At 32.4% G+C, this 19703-nt stretch overlaps 1 protein-coding gene and 1 long non-coding RNA gene across 2 annotated transcripts; one reads left to right on the plus strand and one right to left on the minus strand.

Moving 5' to 3' along the window:
• Positions 1-662: 662 nt before the first annotated feature.
• Positions 663-3096, minus strand: LOC134698998 (uncharacterized). Its single transcript, XR_010103517.1, has 2 exons — positions 2771-3096; positions 663-883 (listed from the first exon to the last, which is right to left on the minus strand). It is a non-coding gene; the product is annotated as an uncharacterized LOC134698998 (long non-coding RNA).
• A 4193-nt stretch (positions 3097-7289) lies between these two features.
• Positions 7290-12479, plus strand: LOC134698951 (uncharacterized). The gene is made up of 6 exons (XM_063560636.1): positions 7290-7645; positions 8239-8415; positions 8812-9000; positions 9531-9592; positions 11313-12065; positions 12290-12479. The coding sequence occupies exons 2-5, from the start codon at positions 8241-8243 to the stop codon at positions 11520-11522; spliced, it is 636 nt and encodes a 211-aa protein (XP_063416706.1). The 5' UTR covers positions 7290-7645; positions 8239-8240; the 3' UTR covers positions 11523-12065; positions 12290-12479.
• Positions 12480-19703: the final 7224 nt, after the last annotated feature.

Raw genomic sequence — 19703 nt, forward strand, 5'->3', positions numbered from 1 at the left:
AGTTGTTAATGTCTGTGTCATTTTGGTCTTTTGTGGACAGTTGTCTCGTCTCATTGGCAATCATACCATATCTTCTTTTTAATAAATAATATGTTATCTGTGCGACCTTCTTAAATAATAAGCATTTCGTCACCACACTGTTTTCAAAATCTGAAGTCATGGGCTCATAAGTAGCTTTGGCGAAAAAGGATTAAGTTTTGTCGCAATTAGGCATAGGCCAGAAATTGATCATAAAACAATAACACAATGGTGGAATGTATAAATAATACCGAACCAAGCTAATATTATATCAACAAAACAATATGTTAAGACAAATAAAAAGAACACGTGATAAAGATGAGAAACAACGCCAGTTTGAACATAGTTTATTCTTCTGATATATTGTTATACCGCTGTCAAAGGTTAGGGGATGGTTGGGCGCCCGTAAACATGTATCCAACTACATTATGTATATGCCTGTCCCGAGTCAGGAAGAGTTGTCTCATTGGCAATCATACCACATCTTCTATTTTAATAACAACAGAAGCTAGAGTTTGTGCTTATATACTATATGAAATTAATGTTATGTTATTGCAAGGTTTTGATATTATTTATTTCAATTTTACTGATGAACAAAAACTCCCCGCTTCTTATCACCATGAATAAGTTATATCAAAAAATGGTCTCTAATGCAGATTTTAATCTGTTACATATGATAACTGCAGTCCTGCTGTTTTTTCAATCCCTTTTGAATGCCGTTAAAAAGCCAATGTATTCTATAAACAGAATTTCGAGATGCATTTCTTCTTGTCCTTCATAGTGGTGCACATATCACACACCATGTTTGTCAATACAGAAGACATTTGTTCATGTTCGGGAGCAGGTTTAACTGGTTTGCTTCTTTCTACAATAAAAATCTTGCATTCATTAATATTGTACGTTCATAATTATAAATGTATTTAGGTGTTCATACAGAAAGCCTAGCATGTAAGGCTTTATATTATAAGGCTTATATTATATAACTATTTTGTTTGAGCATCACTGATGTGTCTTATAAAGACGAAAAGCGCGTCTGGCGTAATAAATTATAAGCTTGGTACCTTAGTTTACCCGGTAAACGTATTCGGTGTCGCTCCTATCGGAGTTCATGCCATTCCATAAGTTGTGTATATACATAATGGATTTACCAGATTTGAGCTTACTAGTAAATCATATTGTCAACTTGTAGATCTTGGTGATAATTTGTCTGCTTCTTCATTACATATTTGTTTGTTTTTATAGTGATTAAGATATTTAAACTAGCTATAAAACAAGGTTAAATCCGCAATTTTCTACTTAAAAAATGCATGTACCAAATCAGGAATATGAAAGTTGTTATCCATTCGTTTGATGTGTTTGAGCTTCTGTTTTTACAATTTTATTAGGGACTTCATTTTTTTTAATAAATTTTACGGAGGTCAGTATTGTTGTGATTTTACTTTTGAATTCAAGTGTCATAAAGTGTAGAGTCGATTTTAGAGCTTGACATATGTATAGCATGGACATTGAATATCAGTCCAGATTTTAGAGCTTGACATATGTATAGCATGGACATTAAATATCAGTCCAGATTTATTTTGTTCTAATGTTTTTAGATCATGAGTTTCGTCGCGATACTTTTTCTATCGTGATTACTTTCAATGAGTATCGCAATACTTTGAAAGAGTAAAGACTTAGTTCTGAAAACTAAGACAGAACATAAAGTATGGCATAGCGAAACAAATATTTTCTTACCTCAAAGCATCTGTTTACCTTTTCATTTAAAAAATGTTAACCAATGAAAAAGTTTTTTAAAGTATCTTTTGTTTTAGTGTTAGACTCGTATCGGAAACGTTCATTTATAATTCTAAATATAAAATGGAAGTATGTAAAAGTAAACAATTTAAAGTTTGATTGCTTTCTTTACCTGGTGAGATTTTAACATAAAATAAAATATTTGTTTTTGTTTTTAATACTGGTATTGTAGATATACATTCGGTCGTATTTCATTTCTGCATATTTTGTAATCCCGCAGTTTCACTTATTCGCCAAAAAACATTTGTTGGATATCCGCCAACTAGATCCACTTCTTCCTCCTTCACCCTACTCCCCGTAATTTTTCAGGTCAATACCCTATCAATTCAAGTTAAAACCATGAAAGATATTTCCAAAAATCACGCGAATATAAATCGTCGCAAATAGGTAAACCTTGGATCTTTCCCTATTGAACTTTATCGAGTAAATAAGAAAATCGCGAAATTAAATAGCCGCGAAGTGGTCAAGAAAGAGTAAACGCGAAATAAAGTATCCGCGAAAATAAGTTGGTTTGCAGTATACGTTTAATAATTGCATATATGCAGGACATGTTGTGCAATGTTTTTACCTTATTAACTGCTGGTCAAGTCCAAACACCCATTAAGGAACCCCAAAACTAGAATGTTATGGTAATAAAGTGCAAAATTGATATCCTTATTATTATGAGCTTAAATGTTAATTAAAACAATGTAGATGTCCTATCAAAAAGCGCAAACATCCCTCGCCGCACTACATGAGAGTTCAGGAAGACAGTCGTTCAATAACAGTATATTCGTAAAGCTTTGGATGAAATATTTATGATTTTTATTTAAGATAAAGTCTATGTGTATGGGTTTTAGTATATGTACCGGTGTTTTATAGTAAAACTTAGCCGTTCAAGTTGGAAAAAAAACAACATATTTTTAACATTTTTTGTTAGACTACGCTTTAAAAACAAATATTTCGCAATAGTTCTTACCTGTGTATTTTTGTGAATAGCATAAGACTAATAACAAAGATACAAGTGTTAGTCGATAAAATGACAGTATTCTCATTCTGATTGTTCTTCCGCTCACAACATTACAGAAGATTAATCCAGTTATTTCATGGAAATTTGTTATGAAAATTGCGTATAATGTTACATTGTTATATAGTTTGAGGCAATTAAAAATGTTCAATTAATGTCAGAAAAAGCCAATTAGTTAAGTAAATATAAAAAACGAATATAAACGTGTGTCATGCATCAAAATTTGATGTACATCTTCCAATTTATTTTTTTTTCATTCGTGACTATTTCAAACTTTTCAATGCAATCAGTAGCTGTCAAACTATTTACAGTTATTTATTGTCATACATGTATGCACATCCTTTTTGTGCTCGTTATTTCTTAACATGTGGTAATATGTACGTGACGTGTATTCTTATGATAAAATAATTGTTACTAAGAATTATACAATCAGATATATAACAACCAAAAATTTTACACGATTTCAAAAGATCTGGAAACGACTTTTTAATATTATTTTTCATTAAGATTGAAAACTAAACTCGAAGTATGTAGTCAATTGTATTCCATTGTTTCTTATACTATTTATAGATTTTGTCAACCAAAGGACTAGTATATGGCAGAACAAGTGATGTATCTTATGTCAAAAGAATAGGTATGCGTTTTTCATATATTCCCATAAAACAGAAGGGCCACACACTGACAATAACGCATGAACTGAGGTGAAGCATTTTGTATTATTTAGATTCCATTCAGATTAACTTGAAAGTCCAATATTGGCATAAATGTTGCCATACCAAGGTTGACCAGGCAATGCTTCCTTTCAATGCAAGTATTTTCAATAAATCAAATAATGGTTCGAAAGAAATGTACAATGTATTGAAAGAGAAATCTATTAATTTTGCTGCAAAGAAAAGGAGAAAACCCTCTTAATCTGACTGGATTAACTGGAAAAAATACACGATTCGTGTACACAGTATACTATAAGCACTAAGCTTTTCAAGTTCTTATGTATAACTATCCAAAGAATTGTGGGAACTAATACACTTATTTACAAGATAAAAATAAATAGTAGAAGTATATGTAAATTCTGCAAAACAGAACCAGATACCATAGAACATTTATGTTTGAGCTGTCATATGGTCTCGAGTCTCTGGCATGCACTAAACATCTGGATTTTTGGAATGACGAACATTGAACTACCTTTTCATATCAAATATAACAGGATTAAATTGTGCATTTACGCCAGACGTCTTTAAAAGACTCATCAGTGACGCTCGAATAAAAAAAAGTTAAAAAAAGGCCAAATAAAGTACGAAGTTGAAGAGTATTAAGGACTAAAATTCCTAAAAGTTTTGCCAAATACAGCTAAGGTAATCTATTCCTGAGGTAGAAAAACCTTAGTATTTCAAAAATTAAAAAGTTTTGCAAACAGTTAATTTATAAATATGATCGTATCAATGATAATTCATGTCAGTACAGAAGTGCTGACTGCTGGGCTGGTGATACCCTCGGGGAATTAAAACTCTACCAGCAGTGGCATCAACCCAGTGGTTGTAAATAAACTCATCATAGATACCAGAATTAAATTTTGTATTTACGCCAGACGATTTTGTCTTTGAAAAGTAAAATCACAAAAATACTGAACTCAGAGGAAAATCAATACGGAAAGTCCATAATCACATGGCAAAATCAAATAACAAAACGCATCAAAAACGAATAGACAAGAACTGTCATAAAAGACTCATCAGTGACGTTAAAATATGAAGTTGAAGAGTATTGAGGACCCAAATTCCTAAAAGTTTTGCCAAATACAGCGAAGGTAATATATTCCTGATGTAGAAACACGGTCATATTTAAATAGTGGTTGTGAATAAACTCATCATAGAAACCAGGATTAAATTTGTATTTACGCCAGACGCGCGTTTCGTCTTCAAAAGACTCATTTATAGTGACGTTCGAATCCAAAAGAGATAAAAGGGTAAATAAAAACCGAAGTTGATGAGCATCAATTATTGATGACCAAAATTCCTAAAAGTTTTGCCAAATACATTATTCTACTTGGTAACTTCAAATTGTTTTAATTGATTTTGTAAAGAATAAGATTATTTTGCTCACAACATACCTTATCAAAGAACAAAATTACAAGAAAACTTATTTGAACGAACACTAGAACTTGCTTGACAATGTCAGGGAAATGCAAAACATTTGATAGTTGGAGAGGGCAATGATTATCAAGTTTAGAAAAATCATAATAATCTCATACGTTGTCGTTATTTCTTATTGACGTTTTTTTCATTATAAAGGGTTAAGATAATGCCTATAGTGCATAACGGCATCAGTGCCCGATCGTCTTATCATGCAAAAAGGGGGGTGTATTGAAAACCAATAAGTTTCATAACAATCAGTGCTTGAATTGTACCGTCGCTTGAAAGATTCATAAAACAACTGAACTCGAAATAGACATTATGCATTGCACATAAAATTCTATTTTTTCCCCACTCCTGTTTTATTTCAAACTTATCCAAAGGCTTCTGTCAAATGATATATCATAGTTTTTTTGGTGACATTCTTTACCTGTGGTAATATTCATGTACTGTGTGACGTGCATTTTTATGAATAAGTATTTTTTTCTCGGAATTGAAACAGGATTTAAAAAGATTTGGAAACGCCAAATAAAGTACGAAGTTAAATAGCACAGAGAATGCAAAATACTGAAAATCTTTGCCAAGTACAGCTAAGGTAATCTATTCCCGAGATGGAAAATCCTTAAATTACGAAAAATTCATAATTATAAACAGTTAATTCATGATTATTACCATATTAATGACAATGTATGCCAACACAAAAGTACTGACTACTGGGCTGATACTACTAAATATTTATTATACTATACAGTTTATGTTACTAGTATAGAATGTTAATAAAAGAGAAGGTCTTGTATATGACAGAACACGTGATGCATCTTATGTGAAAAGTATAGTCACCATAATATTGCTAGTATTCGTCCAAGATCTAACTTATAAAACCAGAGGGAAATAAAATGCATGTCCTGAAGGGAGCTTTCTGTATGTTTTAGATTCAATTCAAATATATGTGAAGGACCCACATTGGCAAAAGTGTTGACATACTCGAGTCAAGTTTAAACCATAACAGAGATAATGTTATGGCAACGTAAGTTTCTTGGTTGTTATAACCATAGGAAAATGTCCAAATTATTAAGTTGTATATGAACATATATTTCTTTTCACTAAAATTATATGATAAACGTTATCATTCCATTGGTATTAATTTGATCATAATTCAATAGAAATTTGTTTATAAAAAAAATGTAAATAATTAATTTGTTTCAATCTTATTTGACAAAGAGAGTGTTTCGTCTCGGTAACTATATATTTATGAAGCATTATTTATCGAAATAAAAAAACTAATACTGGTTATATGATCTTATATTGTCTTTTTAAATCCAAAAAGTATTTGAAAGTTTCTGCTTAGCTTCCCAATATTTATTTGAAATATTTCGTCACAAAACTTTCATTTGCAGCAGGTGTGGTAAACGGCTCACAAGAGTCCTCTGTCTGATTCTGTTTGACTTGTGTCTCATCCAATTTGAGTTTATGGAAATAAAATATGTATAGTAAATCGAGAACCATTGATGAGTACTATGAAGACGAAATGCGCATCAAGCGTGCACAATTATAAGTCTGGTATGGCTTTGTCGAGTTTTTAGGGAAATCACCATGTACGTTTGATATAATGTCCCTTGTTGGCTATGATAATTTTAACGAAAATATTATTTTTTTAAAAGTGTTTTTTAAGGTGGTAAGGGAGTTTAAAATAAAAATGATGAATTTGTTCATACTTTGCCAAAATGTAGTATCTATTGATTTATGTTGAAAAATATAATGAAAATGATAGGTCACCGCGCATTTTCTCAAGCTACATGACGTGACAAAAGGACACCATTTTGTGATTAGAAACTAAACAAAATGATAGAATTGTTAAATACTTATGGAAAATAAAGCTTTCATATAATGCTTTGAGAATATTAAAAGAAAAGATAGGGTCACCGTTCGTTTTTTCAGGCTAAAATACAAAATAGGAAAATAGAATGTAGAATCCTTCAGAAAATGCACTGTTTTAGAGTTACCTCTCCTTAAAATGCCAATTTTTTTTTTTTTTAAACACACAAAAACAATTAACATTTGCAAAAATATTAATATTTATAAGTTATATTCTTATAAATTGGTTCTTTTTAATGAAAATTCACATTAAATATCTGTATTACTGCATCAAATTTTGCTAGCTTGATAGAAAATCTGGACCTTTGGGTCTCTGTTTTTTACAATCCAAGATGGAGGAAGACACCCATACCACCAACTTCCGAAGCAAGATTGACGAGTTTATGAGCTTCAGTCCTTGCTTGGAAGTTGCCATACCACCTTAAATGAAATGTATAGACATTTTTCTATTGTAGGTCTTCGGTGTATTTGGGGTATTATTGTTGTTGAGTTGCTGTCTCACAGCTGTCGCATGATACCCTGCGTCTTTATATATTATTATTACATTTTGAACTATATAAGGACATTAAACAGGTTTTTTTTACCACTAACTGTTTAGTAATTGGTAATTTGGAATATTCGGATTTTAGTGGGGATCGAAAACACCGGAAGTCACGGTACCGCTGTAACAATGATGACGACGTCACGGTTCGAACGTTAACTACAGATCGTCGTTGAGGAAAGAATCTCATCGATATACTCACAGAGCAATATCTAGACAATCAAAGAAGTTTTTCAGTCTTGTTTATAAAATAAATAGAATTGAAGAGAGAATTGGCCGAGTAAGGTAGGAAAACAAGTAAAACTATTTTTTCACTCGACTTTATTGTTTAAAATATGTGTATAAAGTTAAAGATTAGATATTTTTATTACATCGCAATCTCATGGTTTTCTATAAATGCGACGGAAAGGAGAATTTACGAAACACTATTTCAATTTCAATAGGATGTTACATTGAAAAGTGAAATGCATAAAAGGATTTAGCTTGTTGTTGTTTTTTTGTCTGTTCTGTCTTTTTTAGTGATCTTTTCAATGAGTGTTGTTCATACAATAAATTTTGGCCTTAATTTTTAACGCTAAATCAGCCTCAATATTTAATTGCATTTCATCAGAAGACATGAATAAGAAAGTAAAGCAATCTTTGTTAAACATCGAAACCATGCGAATTGATTTTAACGTTGTTCGAATTGATTGCGTAACCGCCGTTATATATGCATACGTGATTCATTGTGCACATTCGTTGTATAAAGCCAACACGTTTTCCAACAATAACAACGGAACTTAAAAACAAAAAAGAAAAGACGAAAATCTTGTTCCATTTGTATGTATTGTTCATCTCCTTAAATAATTCAATCCACACGTGTTAAACCTTTATTGTAGCTATGGGTGGCGTGGATAATCCGTTCCAGCAGTTAGAGGCTGCCAAAAAGCAGCTTATTATGGAATTTAAAGAAAATGCAAAGTCCGCCCAAGAATTGGAATTTTGGAATAGAATAGAAATTGTAAGAGATAATTATCCAAATTCACAAGAGGACAGTTCATCAGGAGATACAACAGGTGTGTTGAGTAAAGAAAACAAAGTACATGGAGTAGGGATCTTTGTTAATAAGCTGATATGAGGATACGGTTTTTAAAAGTCTTTGGTGACTTACATGTGATGGTAATTTTACCACTTTTTTAATTTTTCATGAATGGAATACAAAAAGGGCAATTATTCAACCGTTACTCACAAAATTAATGTCGTACTCGGCTGTTCATACATACTTGTACCAGACTTATTTGTATTTCCTTCTTTTGTCTTATGATATTTTTTTTAATTACACTTATATTAATTTTGGAGGCACAGATAAGTAGGTATTACTAAACCTTTTTATTGTTATGTTAAAAAAATTTTAAAAATTTGTTTTTTTTTCTTCAGTATAATCATTTCGTATATACTTGTTTTATATTTAGAAGAAACAAAACAAGAGAAGTCAGCTGCCGGCGAAAGAGCAAATGAAGAAAAGGGTTCAAAAGAACATACAGTTACATTCCACATGTCTGAGATAGAACATGGAGCAGGGGATGATACACCTTTGCCTCAAAAAGATTTTATATTCCAGAATGATGGCATGGAGCATGACTTCAGTCAAAACGCTACCAGTAAGTTATAGAAAAACAATAACCATTTATGTAATACTGATAGACTAAATAACAGGAATAATAAACATTATCATAACTATTTAAAGAGTACGTGAACATCATTAAATTAATTTCCGTAAATGTCGAATGATATGCTTTTATTTATAAGTAATAATTTTAATCTGAATTTTTAACATGTACCCGATTCCTGACCTTGATTTTTTTTCCATTAGCCATCTTTGTTTTTCGTTTATTTTTTAGCACAATTTTAAATCGGATCTTTGTAGTATTTCACATGTTATCAGGTGTAGGCCTTTTATATCTTACAATTCAGTATGCGGGGGTTGTTTGTTGTAAATGTTTTACACCTCGGTAGGGCCTCTAGTTGATTACAACAACGCTTTTTGGTCGCTGGAGGAAACTAGTAGTTGTCTGCTTGGCAATCTTTCCATCTTTTTTCAATGTGATATCTCGATTGATACTCAAATATCGAACCAAAATATCATGTACAACCATCTTTCTTATTATAGTTACATGTATATTATTTTTAGGAGGTGAATCCCTGATCAATGTATTTGCAAATGAAGATGACAATGGACTGACAGCTTTACAGGTATGTAATATTTTCATAATAGATGTGTGCTAAAGTTAATGAGACATAAACCCCACAACTGCTTATGCATGTGTATGATATAAAGTATTTAAGTTAGTGTGCAGCCTAAATGCATGAAATGTGAATGAAATGTATGTTCACTAATAAGTCTTTTGTAGACAAAACGCGCGTCTGGCGTACAAATTCATAATCCTGGTACCTTTGATAACTAATATGTCTTTTATGTTTCAATATTCGTATTTTGTATGATTATTATGTAAATGTAAGTTTTTGTCGGTAATATAAGCTCAGAGAGCTTATGTTTATTTGTTATGTAACATGCCAACTATTAATAAAGCTTTGGATTGAATTGAACACACACACATTAGAAATGGGTTGCTCAATATTGAAGGCAATGCAGTGCCTATTATTTGTTTACATACATCTTTGCTCTTTAAAAATCGTCCTCGTAACAGATAAGTATGGACTTCTCTGGTAAGTTTATATAAAAAGGAAGATGTGGTATGATTGCCCATGAGACAACCGTCCACAAGAGACCAAAATGACGCAGAAATTAACAAATATAAATGTCACCGTACGGAATTCAACAATGAGCAAAGCCCATACCACATAGTCAGCTATAAAAGGCCTCGAAATGACAATGTAAAACAATTAAAACGCGAACACTAACGGCCTTATTTATATAAAAAAAATTGACGAAAAACAAATATGAAACACATAAACAAACAACACCCACTGAATTACAGGCTCCTGACTTGGTACGGAAATTACGAAATTATGCCGTTAGTTTTCTCGTTTGTCATTTGTCTTTTATTGAGAGTTGTATCATGTACAATCATATTACGTCTCATTCACTTGCACTTTAGTGAACTCTAAATTAACAAAGGAGTAGGTCCGGTAAGACCCCTTTTTGGCCCCAAAATATAACAGTTTTACAAAATTGTTAAAATGTAAACTTTATATTCATTAGACAGTTGAATGCTTCTGCTACATAAAAATTGGCTGTTTTGGACAATACAATTGACATATATCGAATTGTAGCACCATTAAGTCATGCTAAATTACTGAAATCTTCAAAATTCTATCATTTTAGTTAAATTTTAGACGGTTTCCGTCGTGTTCATCCTTAATATTGAAATGTAAGTTGTATTTTATGATAATACATAACATACATATTAAAAGGTTGTGGATGAACACGGATGCGGCCACTTTCATTTTTGACAAAAAACATCTCGGAAAAGTGACGTTTTTTGGCATATTTGAGAGATTTTGCATATTTGAGCTTGAATGGGATCGTTTTTAATGACTAAATCAGTTAAAATCTTTCACATTTACTAATTGAATCAAGTGAAATAGACACTTAAGTGTTTGAAAGTGGTCAAAATCTTTCGTCAGATGAAACTGAAATTTGAGGCCAAAATGAGTCCTTACCGGACCTACTCCTCTATGGTCATTGTAAGTGATTTCATTATTCAAGAATCCTATAGATATTTACATACTGCATGAAAAATGTTGCAAAAGGTAGTTTTTGTATGAATTATATATCAACGAGTTTAGAGTCCGCTATCTTGGGCTGTGGGTCAGCCAACTCTAAAACAACTGTTCGGGATTTGTATTTGCATTTTAGTCTATAATGAAAACGTTTTTATGAAAGTTGCATTATGCTTAATGCATCATTAAGTTAGTAACAAATCAGTGATGGAACCTTTGTTGATTTCAGTTGACAGAAGACAAACTTGAAATAAATGAAACGGATAACAAAAACGTATCTACTAAAAATGGTTACAAGGTTGGAATCGAAGATCTCTTCAAAGCAGCAAAGAAAACAGCAAAAATGGAAGCAACGGAATCTGAGAAAAAAAGAAAACTGAAAGTAAGAGAATCAAAAAAGAAACTAAAAATGGAAGCCCGGGAAACCGAAAGGAATTGAAAACTAGAAGAAATTGAATTAGAAAAGAAAATGAAGGATCAGAAATCTAGGGAGAAGAAAACACGAGAAGAAAAGGAAATTAAGAAAAAAAGAAAGCTAAGAACCAGAAGAAATACGAAAAATGTGTTTTGATCGGTAAAGAATACGACTCAAAGCAAAGAAGAAAAGAAGAAGCAAAATCATCACTGGAAAAAAATATATCGCAGGCTAACCAATCTAAACAAAAAAGGAAAATTGGTCAAAATGAATCTACAGAAAAAAGAAAACCAGAAACAAAAGACATAAGACAAAAGGAAGAACATAAATCTATTCGCGAAAAACGTATAATTGAAATAACGGAACGTAATGGCAAGGTAGTAAAGGAGAAAAAAGAACTGAAAGCTCAAAAATCCACAGAGAAAGGAAAGGTGAAAACAAACACATTACATGATAAAACATTAGCTGAAGCCAGTGAATTTGATGGGAAGGGCAAACCTGAACTAAAAGAAACTAAGATCAACGAAAAACTAAAATCAAAGGAATTTAAGGAGAAATTAGTTACAGGTAATATATAAACTGAGACATGCAGTGTTTTGCAACATTGCTGCCATTGTTATCGATATTTTCAAATCGACATTAAACGAAGCATAGTCTTTAAACTGTAATATGAAAAGCTCGTTTCAAATATTAAGTATAGAAATAAAATCACAAAAGGAATATAAGGAAATGTTTGGTGAAAAAGATGACTTCGTTGCTCTTAATACTTGTTTTCTATATTTATTTTGTAGGGGAGGTAAAACCAGTGAATAAACCTAAGCTGATGGATTTTGTTAGAAGCCTAGTTGGACTCATTCGGAACAGATATTATAACTTTCAGTCAAACCATGCTCCAACTGTACTTTTTGAACAGTTACATTTATTTGTTTGTTTATTTATGAATTTTTATTTCTTGCCTTTGTTTATTTATGAATACTTATTTCTTGCCTTTGTTTATGTATGATTTAATTTTTCCTATGAGATGTTTGTATTATAAATAAAAAAAGATATATAAATGTTTGCGTTTTTATCTGAAAAATAGCGAATACTTTACATGAAATATTTTAATCGGCTCCAAGTCCAATTGAGTTTTGAGTTTAGGCAATCCACATTGCCATCAACTCATGTTTACCTGAGTTTATATATATACATTATGTACACAGCCATGTATCACCATCATTGATGGCGATCCGATGGATACATCTGTTGTAGGGCTGTCACTGACTCAGACGTACTTATGAATATAATTATTTTCTGTGACTGTATCTTACATTAATTTGTAGGATCCTTTACTATACATTGTTGGGCTGATGTTTAGACGAGTTGTATATATATATATATATATATACAACTCGTCTAAACATTAACGTTGGGTTGATGTTTAGACGAGTTGTATATATATATATATATATACAACTCGTCTAAACATCAACCCAACAATGTTAGATCTGTAAATTTGCTTTCGCAAATTTTTGGTTCTTCCCTCGCCGGGATTCGAACCCATGCTACTGTGATATCGTGACACCAAATCGCCTGCACTGCAGCCGTCCCGCTAGACCACACGACCACCTGGGCTCTCAAAAAAGAGCTTTCGGTGGCCATATGTGACCTTTCCACGTCAGTTTTAATCTAGCGGCGTACTACAGTACATGATATATAAGGCATGAAGATGTTATTGTTACAGATCAGCTAAATTATCTATAGTAAAGGATCCTACAAATTAATGTAAGATACAGTCACAGAAAATAATTATATTCATAAGTACGTCTGAGTCAGTGACAACCCTACAACAGATGTATCCACCGGATCGCCATCAATGATGGTGATACATGGCTGTGTACATAATATATATACAACTCGTCTAAACATCAACCCAACAATGTTAGATCTGTAAATTTGCTTTCGCAAATTTTTGGTTCTTCCCTCGCCGGGATTCGAACCCATGCTACTGTGATATCGTGACACCAAATCGCCTGCACTGCAGCCGTCCCGCTAGACCACACGACCACCTGGGCTCTCAAAAAAGAGCTTTCGGTGGCCATATGTTACCTTTCCACGTCAGTTTTAATCTAGCGGCGTACTACAGTACATGATATATAAGGCATGAAGATGTTATTGTTACAGATCAGCTAAATTATCTATAGAAAAGGATCCTACAAATTAATGTAAGATACAGTCACAGAAAATAATTATATTCATAAGTACGTCTGAGTCAGTGACAACCCTACAACAGATGTATCCACTGGATCGCCATCAATGTATATATCAGTCTAAAGATTTGCACAACGGTACTGATATCAGGTGTTATTAAACGAAAATGTTGTTATAAAATCGTGTTGACAAATATTTCGGCTCAACAAATGGCCTTCTTCTTGTGTCACAAGTTTTAACAATACTGACAAATGAAGAAAAAGAAGAAGGCCATTTGTTGAGCCGAAATATTTGTCAACACGATTTTATAACAACATTTTCGTTTAATAACACCTTAAATCAGTACCGTTGTGCAAATCTTTAGACTGATATAATTTTTTCCTTATCTGCATAGTATCGCATATTCTAGACGATCCGGTACATAGTAAATTTGCTGGTTGGTCCTTTTTATCATGAAACTTTTATATATATATATATATATATATACTGTTTTTAGAACCTTCTACGACGAAATTTGTTTGACATGCACACGTATAAAAATTGCGGTTTTTATCCAACGCAATCATAGGTTTGAACGTAGTTTTCAATTTAGACTCGTTTATATATATATATATATATATATATATAAAAAAATAAAAACTGACTCAGACGTACTTATGTATATATATATATATATATATACGTAAGTACGTCTGAGTAAGTGACAACCCTACAACAGATGTATCCATCGGATCGCCATCAATGATGGTGATACATGGCTGTGTACATAATGTATATAAAACTCGTCTAAATATCAACCCAACAATGTTAGATCTGTAAATTTGCTTTCGCAAATTTTTGGTTCTTCCCTCGCCGGGATTCGAACCCATGCTACTGTGATATCGTGACACCAAATCGCCTGCACTGCAGCCGTCTCGCTAGACCACACGACCACCTGGGCTCTCTAAAAAAGAGCTTTCGCTGGCCATGTGTTACCTTTCCACGTCAATTTTTATCTAGCGGCGTACTACAGTACATGATATATAAGGCATGAAGATGTTATTGTTACAGATCAGCTAAATTATCTATAGTAAAGGATCCTACAAATTAATGTAAGATACAGTCACAGAAAATAATTATATTCATAAGTACGTCTGAGTCAGTGACAACCCTACAACAGATGTATCCATCGGATCGCCATCAATGATGGGATACATGGCTGTGTACACAATGTATATACAACTCGTCTAAACATCAACCCAACAATGTTAGATCTGTAAATTTGCTTTCGCAAATTTTTGGTTCTTCCCTCGCCGGGATTCGAACCCATGCTACTGTGAAATCGTGACACCAAATCGCCTGCACTGCAGCCGTCCCGCTAGACCACACGACCACCTGGGCTCTCTATAAAAGAGCTCGCGTTGGCCATGTGTTACCTTTCCACGTCAGTTTTAATCTAGCGGCGTACTACAGTGCATGATATATAAGGCATGAAGATGTGATTGTTACAGATCAGCTAAATTATCTATGGTAAAGGATCCTACAAATTAATGTAAGATACAGTCACAGAAAATAATTATATTCATAAGTACGTCTGAGTCAGTGAAATCTATATATATATATATATACCTATAGACAAGCAATATTTGATTTGACTTTTGTATGGTGACATTTAAAATCCCGATAATCTTTGTCAGTTGATTCACTGTGTCTAAACCACACCGGCAGAATTTGATCGGACTCGATGGTATCTAACGTCCGGCACAATGACGGAACATCAATAGACAGAAGAAAGATAGGTTTCTCCTTATTTTCTTATTTTTTTAATGATATCGAAGAATATATATACATATACAACTATTTTCTATTGTGAGATGCAATATTTTCTACAACCGTTCTATATTAACGGAGAAATAAGTCAAAATGCATGTCAAAATGACGAATTGAGTGAACCTTGCCTCAAAATTGTTTAATTTCTCTTTAAATTGTTCACGTTGTACGGAAAGGAAAGTACGGGAAGATAGATACTGACACAGAGATTGCAAAACTAGTCATTATGAGCATCTCAATACTTGTATTTATGTGTATGGAACGAAAGAAATGGGTCATGTCAAATAAAAATACACCGGTTTCGTCATTGTTGTTTACTACACAACACCCGGTTTCGTCTATATATATCACCCGGTTTTTTATATTTTTTTAAAACCAACAATTTATGAAAAGCAACGTTAACACGGATCTGAACATTGTCTTTCGAAAGAATTTTAATATATATGTATTATAAAGTAAACTTGGCGTGTTTACATTTATTTACATAGGTAATTACATGTATAGTACTACACATTTTCCTAATGAAAGTCGTATCCGTTATTTCACTGATCTTCAAACTAATTTTAAATGGAATATAAATACTTAATAGCAAACACTGATATCTAATTATTTTTTTAACATAAACATTATGATATTTTTTTTATATAGGTTTTGAGATACATCGCAGTATGTGACCCCCCCCCCCCCCCCTTTTTTTTTTACAAAGAAAACCTAATTAACGCTTAAAAAACAAAAACATCACCTTAAAGAATGCAGAAGTTAAGATTTATATTACTAAGAAGTGTGTAAAGTTTGATGCAATAATGATAAACCATTTTGAGATATGGCGCGACATGTTAAAAAAAAAACACTCCTGTTTTACTTACAAAGTTCTGTAACTCAAAAAGATTTAATTTGATTTTCACTAAAAGGTTTACAAATCGTTTGACCATTTCAAGAAATAACTTTGTTAAGTTTCATGAAAACTAGATAAGCTGTTCTCAAGTTACGGTGCGACATGTTTACGCTGGACAGAAAGATAGACGGATAGCTAGACGGACGGACGGACGGATGGAAGGACGGATGGACAGACGGGTGTATACAATAATACGTCCTGTCAAAATTGGGATGGACGTGTAAAAACGCAAAGAAATGAAAAAAAAAATCATAATTAAAGGTCAATAAGTTTTATTAGGATATCGGCCAAGTCGATTTATTTGTATATTTGTCTGCCTTATCATTTTCCTATATAAATTTTATATATATTTGAGAAAAATGTATAGAAATCGATAAAAAGAACTTGATATTCGGCATTTATTATAATAAACATAATCCAACTCACATAATCCGATTTCCCGGGTGTCCCTGTTTTTCTCATTTCTTACAATATTTTAATTCGTTATACACTTTATAAGATAAGTGGCGAATCTAGATGACGTATAGGTTGCACGCCCCGACCCCACCTTCGGTTGCCAAAACTATATTGATTCCTGTATTTAACGATTTTGTAAAGCAAAAAAATAATCAAAATATTGTTTGACTCGCTACGCTCGGCGGTATGTACAAGTTTTTCGAAATACGCCCACTTTGAAATAAACTGAATCCGTCTGTCCGTATATATTGTCAAAATATATTGACCAACGTCAGTGTACGATCATCATAACACAATGGCGACAGTACAGACTCGTTTCTTTTAATAATGTTAACAAAATTATTATTATTGAATTTTATCGATGACCTGAGACTATTATACTAATTTGTACATAGCAGTATAGTTACAATTAGTGATAAATAAATTTTATTTTAATGCATGGTAGTTGTAATCCTACATTCTATGTCGATTATGCATGCATATACATTTTTCTTATCATCAACGTTTATCCTTAAGAAGATTTATTTTTAACGATGGTAGAAAAGATTACATACATGGAATGATTAGATTACTTATAAAGGTGTCCATTCTTTTGTGCGAGAAAATCACATATCAATTGTGTATTTCGATTTTTAAGACCGTAAACTTTAATTTCAAGTTTAAACATGTTCAACATATTTTCCCATAACTCATATAGAAAACGCATATTTAAAGAGCTTTAATCTCAATATGCTGTTAAAAAAGTTCGGAATGCAAAGTAAAATTAAAATATTTGAGTTCTATAAGAGTAGGAATTTGCTTATTATTTATTTGAATCTGAGACTCATATAAATAATAAGCCGCTGTCCGGTGAACGAACTTGTTTTCGAACGACCCACAAAACTCCTTTTGAACTCTGAAATTAAATAATCAATTATAATGTAATGCGATTATGATTTTTTTTATTTGACCAAACCGGGTTATGCATTTTGAAATCTATGACGAAACCGGGTTGTATACATTGACGAAACCGGCCAGTTCCATTTTGACATGACCCATTTCTTTCGTTCCATACACAGAGTTACAATTATTGAGATGCTCATAATAACTAAATTTGCAATCTCCGAATCAATATCTATCTTCCCGTACCTTTCTTTCCGTACAATGTGAACAATTTAAAGAGAAATTAAACAATTTCGAGGCAAGGTTCACTCAATTCGTCATTTTGACATGCATTTTGACTTATTTCTCCGTTAATATAGAACGGTTGTAGAAAATATTGCATCTCACAATAGAAAATAGTTGTATATGTATATATATTCTTCGATATCATTAAAAAAAATAAGAAAATAAGGAGAAAGCTATCTTTCTTCTGTCTATTGATGTTCCGTCATTGTGCCGGACGTTAGATACCATCGAGTCCGATCAAATTCTGCCGGTGTGGTTTAGACACAGTGTGATTACTATTTAAAAACTTTAAATAACTCTTTCGAGGCAACAATAGAAAAACCTTTTGATTGGCCTTCAATATTTTTTTTATTGTTTGGTGATGATTAGAAATGATATTCCTTACTTATTAACTTACTTACTTAACTCTAAGAGTGGCTCCTGTTTTATATCTGAATTTATAATAATTTGTAAATGTTTTGTATGTCTTAGAACATAATTACAGCTGATTTCAACCGACGAGTGTGTAGCTAAAGGTAATATCTTGGGTTAGCTTGCTTGCTAGCTGAACCGTGAAGTCATTGTTAGGTTAGGTATACTACCATCCTTTCGAAGAAGCCTATTCCTACAGACAGAAAGGTAGTTATAAGTCTGACTAGTCTACAGTAACTATTAAAAGAGGGTAGTTTAACTAACCTAACAATGACTTCACGGTTCAGCTAGCATGCAAGCTTACCAAAGATATTACCTTTGCCTACACACTTTTTGAAATCATCTATAACTTCTATAGAATTTATCACTTCGTTGTTTAAGTATACAATCAATTGTAAACGATAAGTTATCATAATTGTTGCGGTCACTGCTTTGTCGTATTGGTGAAAGAAGTCGTCGTGGTTATAGAGATAATCAATCTATCATAAGGCGGGAATCTACGTTGGGTTTCATATGTGTGCAGGATCTGCTAAATACCTTCCAGGGCACCTAAGAACATCTCAGTTTTTGGTGGGGTTCGTGTTGCTCCGTCTATTGTTCCAATACCAATGAACAGGTACACAAATAATGTTTGCTTTATTTGTAAACGTTTCGAGCAAGCGGAAATGTGGATATTTTTTTTTGCGTAACAGTTCATACTTGGGCCCTGTTCGCGGTCCGCGTTTTAACTATGGTATAGACTTGACCACTCTCCATCCGATCTGTTTTACAGGACCTTTAATAAAACAAATTTAGCAATAAAATGTCAAATAACTCGTGGTATTCTAATATACTGTTTTTCAGTGAAAAAAAAATGGATATTAATCTATCTATCTTCAAAAAACTTACTAAAAAATAAATTCAAGGATTTGTATAGTATTAACAAATCCTTGATAAAATCAAATTGTATTTGAAAAAATGTCTCCAGAAGAACTTTATCATATTATAGGAAACATGACTTTTGTGTACTAAGTTTCAATTTGATTGGACTTCAACTTCATCAAAAACTACCGCAACTTAAAAACTTTAACCTAAAGAGGAACAGATGAACGGACGAACGGAAGAACAGACGGTCGCACAGATCAGAAAACACCATGCCAATATATGGTACATAAAAATAAACAGCAGAATAACTACCAAAATTTAGACTGAGTAACTTCGTCTTTAGTCCCCCAAACCTAAGTCAGGTATATCACACACAGTTCAAGAATTTAAAATGGAAGACATGAACGAAAACT

Source organism: Mytilus trossulus, unplaced genomic scaffold (genome assembly GCF_036588685.1).
Source record: "Mytilus trossulus isolate FHL-02 unplaced genomic scaffold, PNRI_Mtr1.1.1.hap1 h1tg000024l__unscaffolded, whole genome shotgun sequence".
NCBI classification, from domain to species: domain Eukaryota; kingdom Metazoa; phylum Mollusca; class Bivalvia; order Mytilida; family Mytilidae; genus Mytilus; species Mytilus trossulus.

Bases quoted from the DNA above. Each gene is read 5' to 3' on its own strand.
- LOC134698951 (XM_063560636.1), top strand. From the start codon at position 8,241: ATGGGTGGCGTGGATAATCCGTTCCAGCAGTTAGAGGCTGCCAAAAAG. The intron at 8,416-8,811 runs GTGTGTTGAGTA...TTTTATATTTAG, and splicing joins TTCATCAGGAGATACAACAG to AAGAAACAAAACAAGAGAAG. The intron at 9,001-9,530 runs GTAAGTTATAGA...TATTATTTTTAG, and splicing joins CTTCAGTCAAAACGCTACCA to GAGGTGAATCCCTGATCAAT.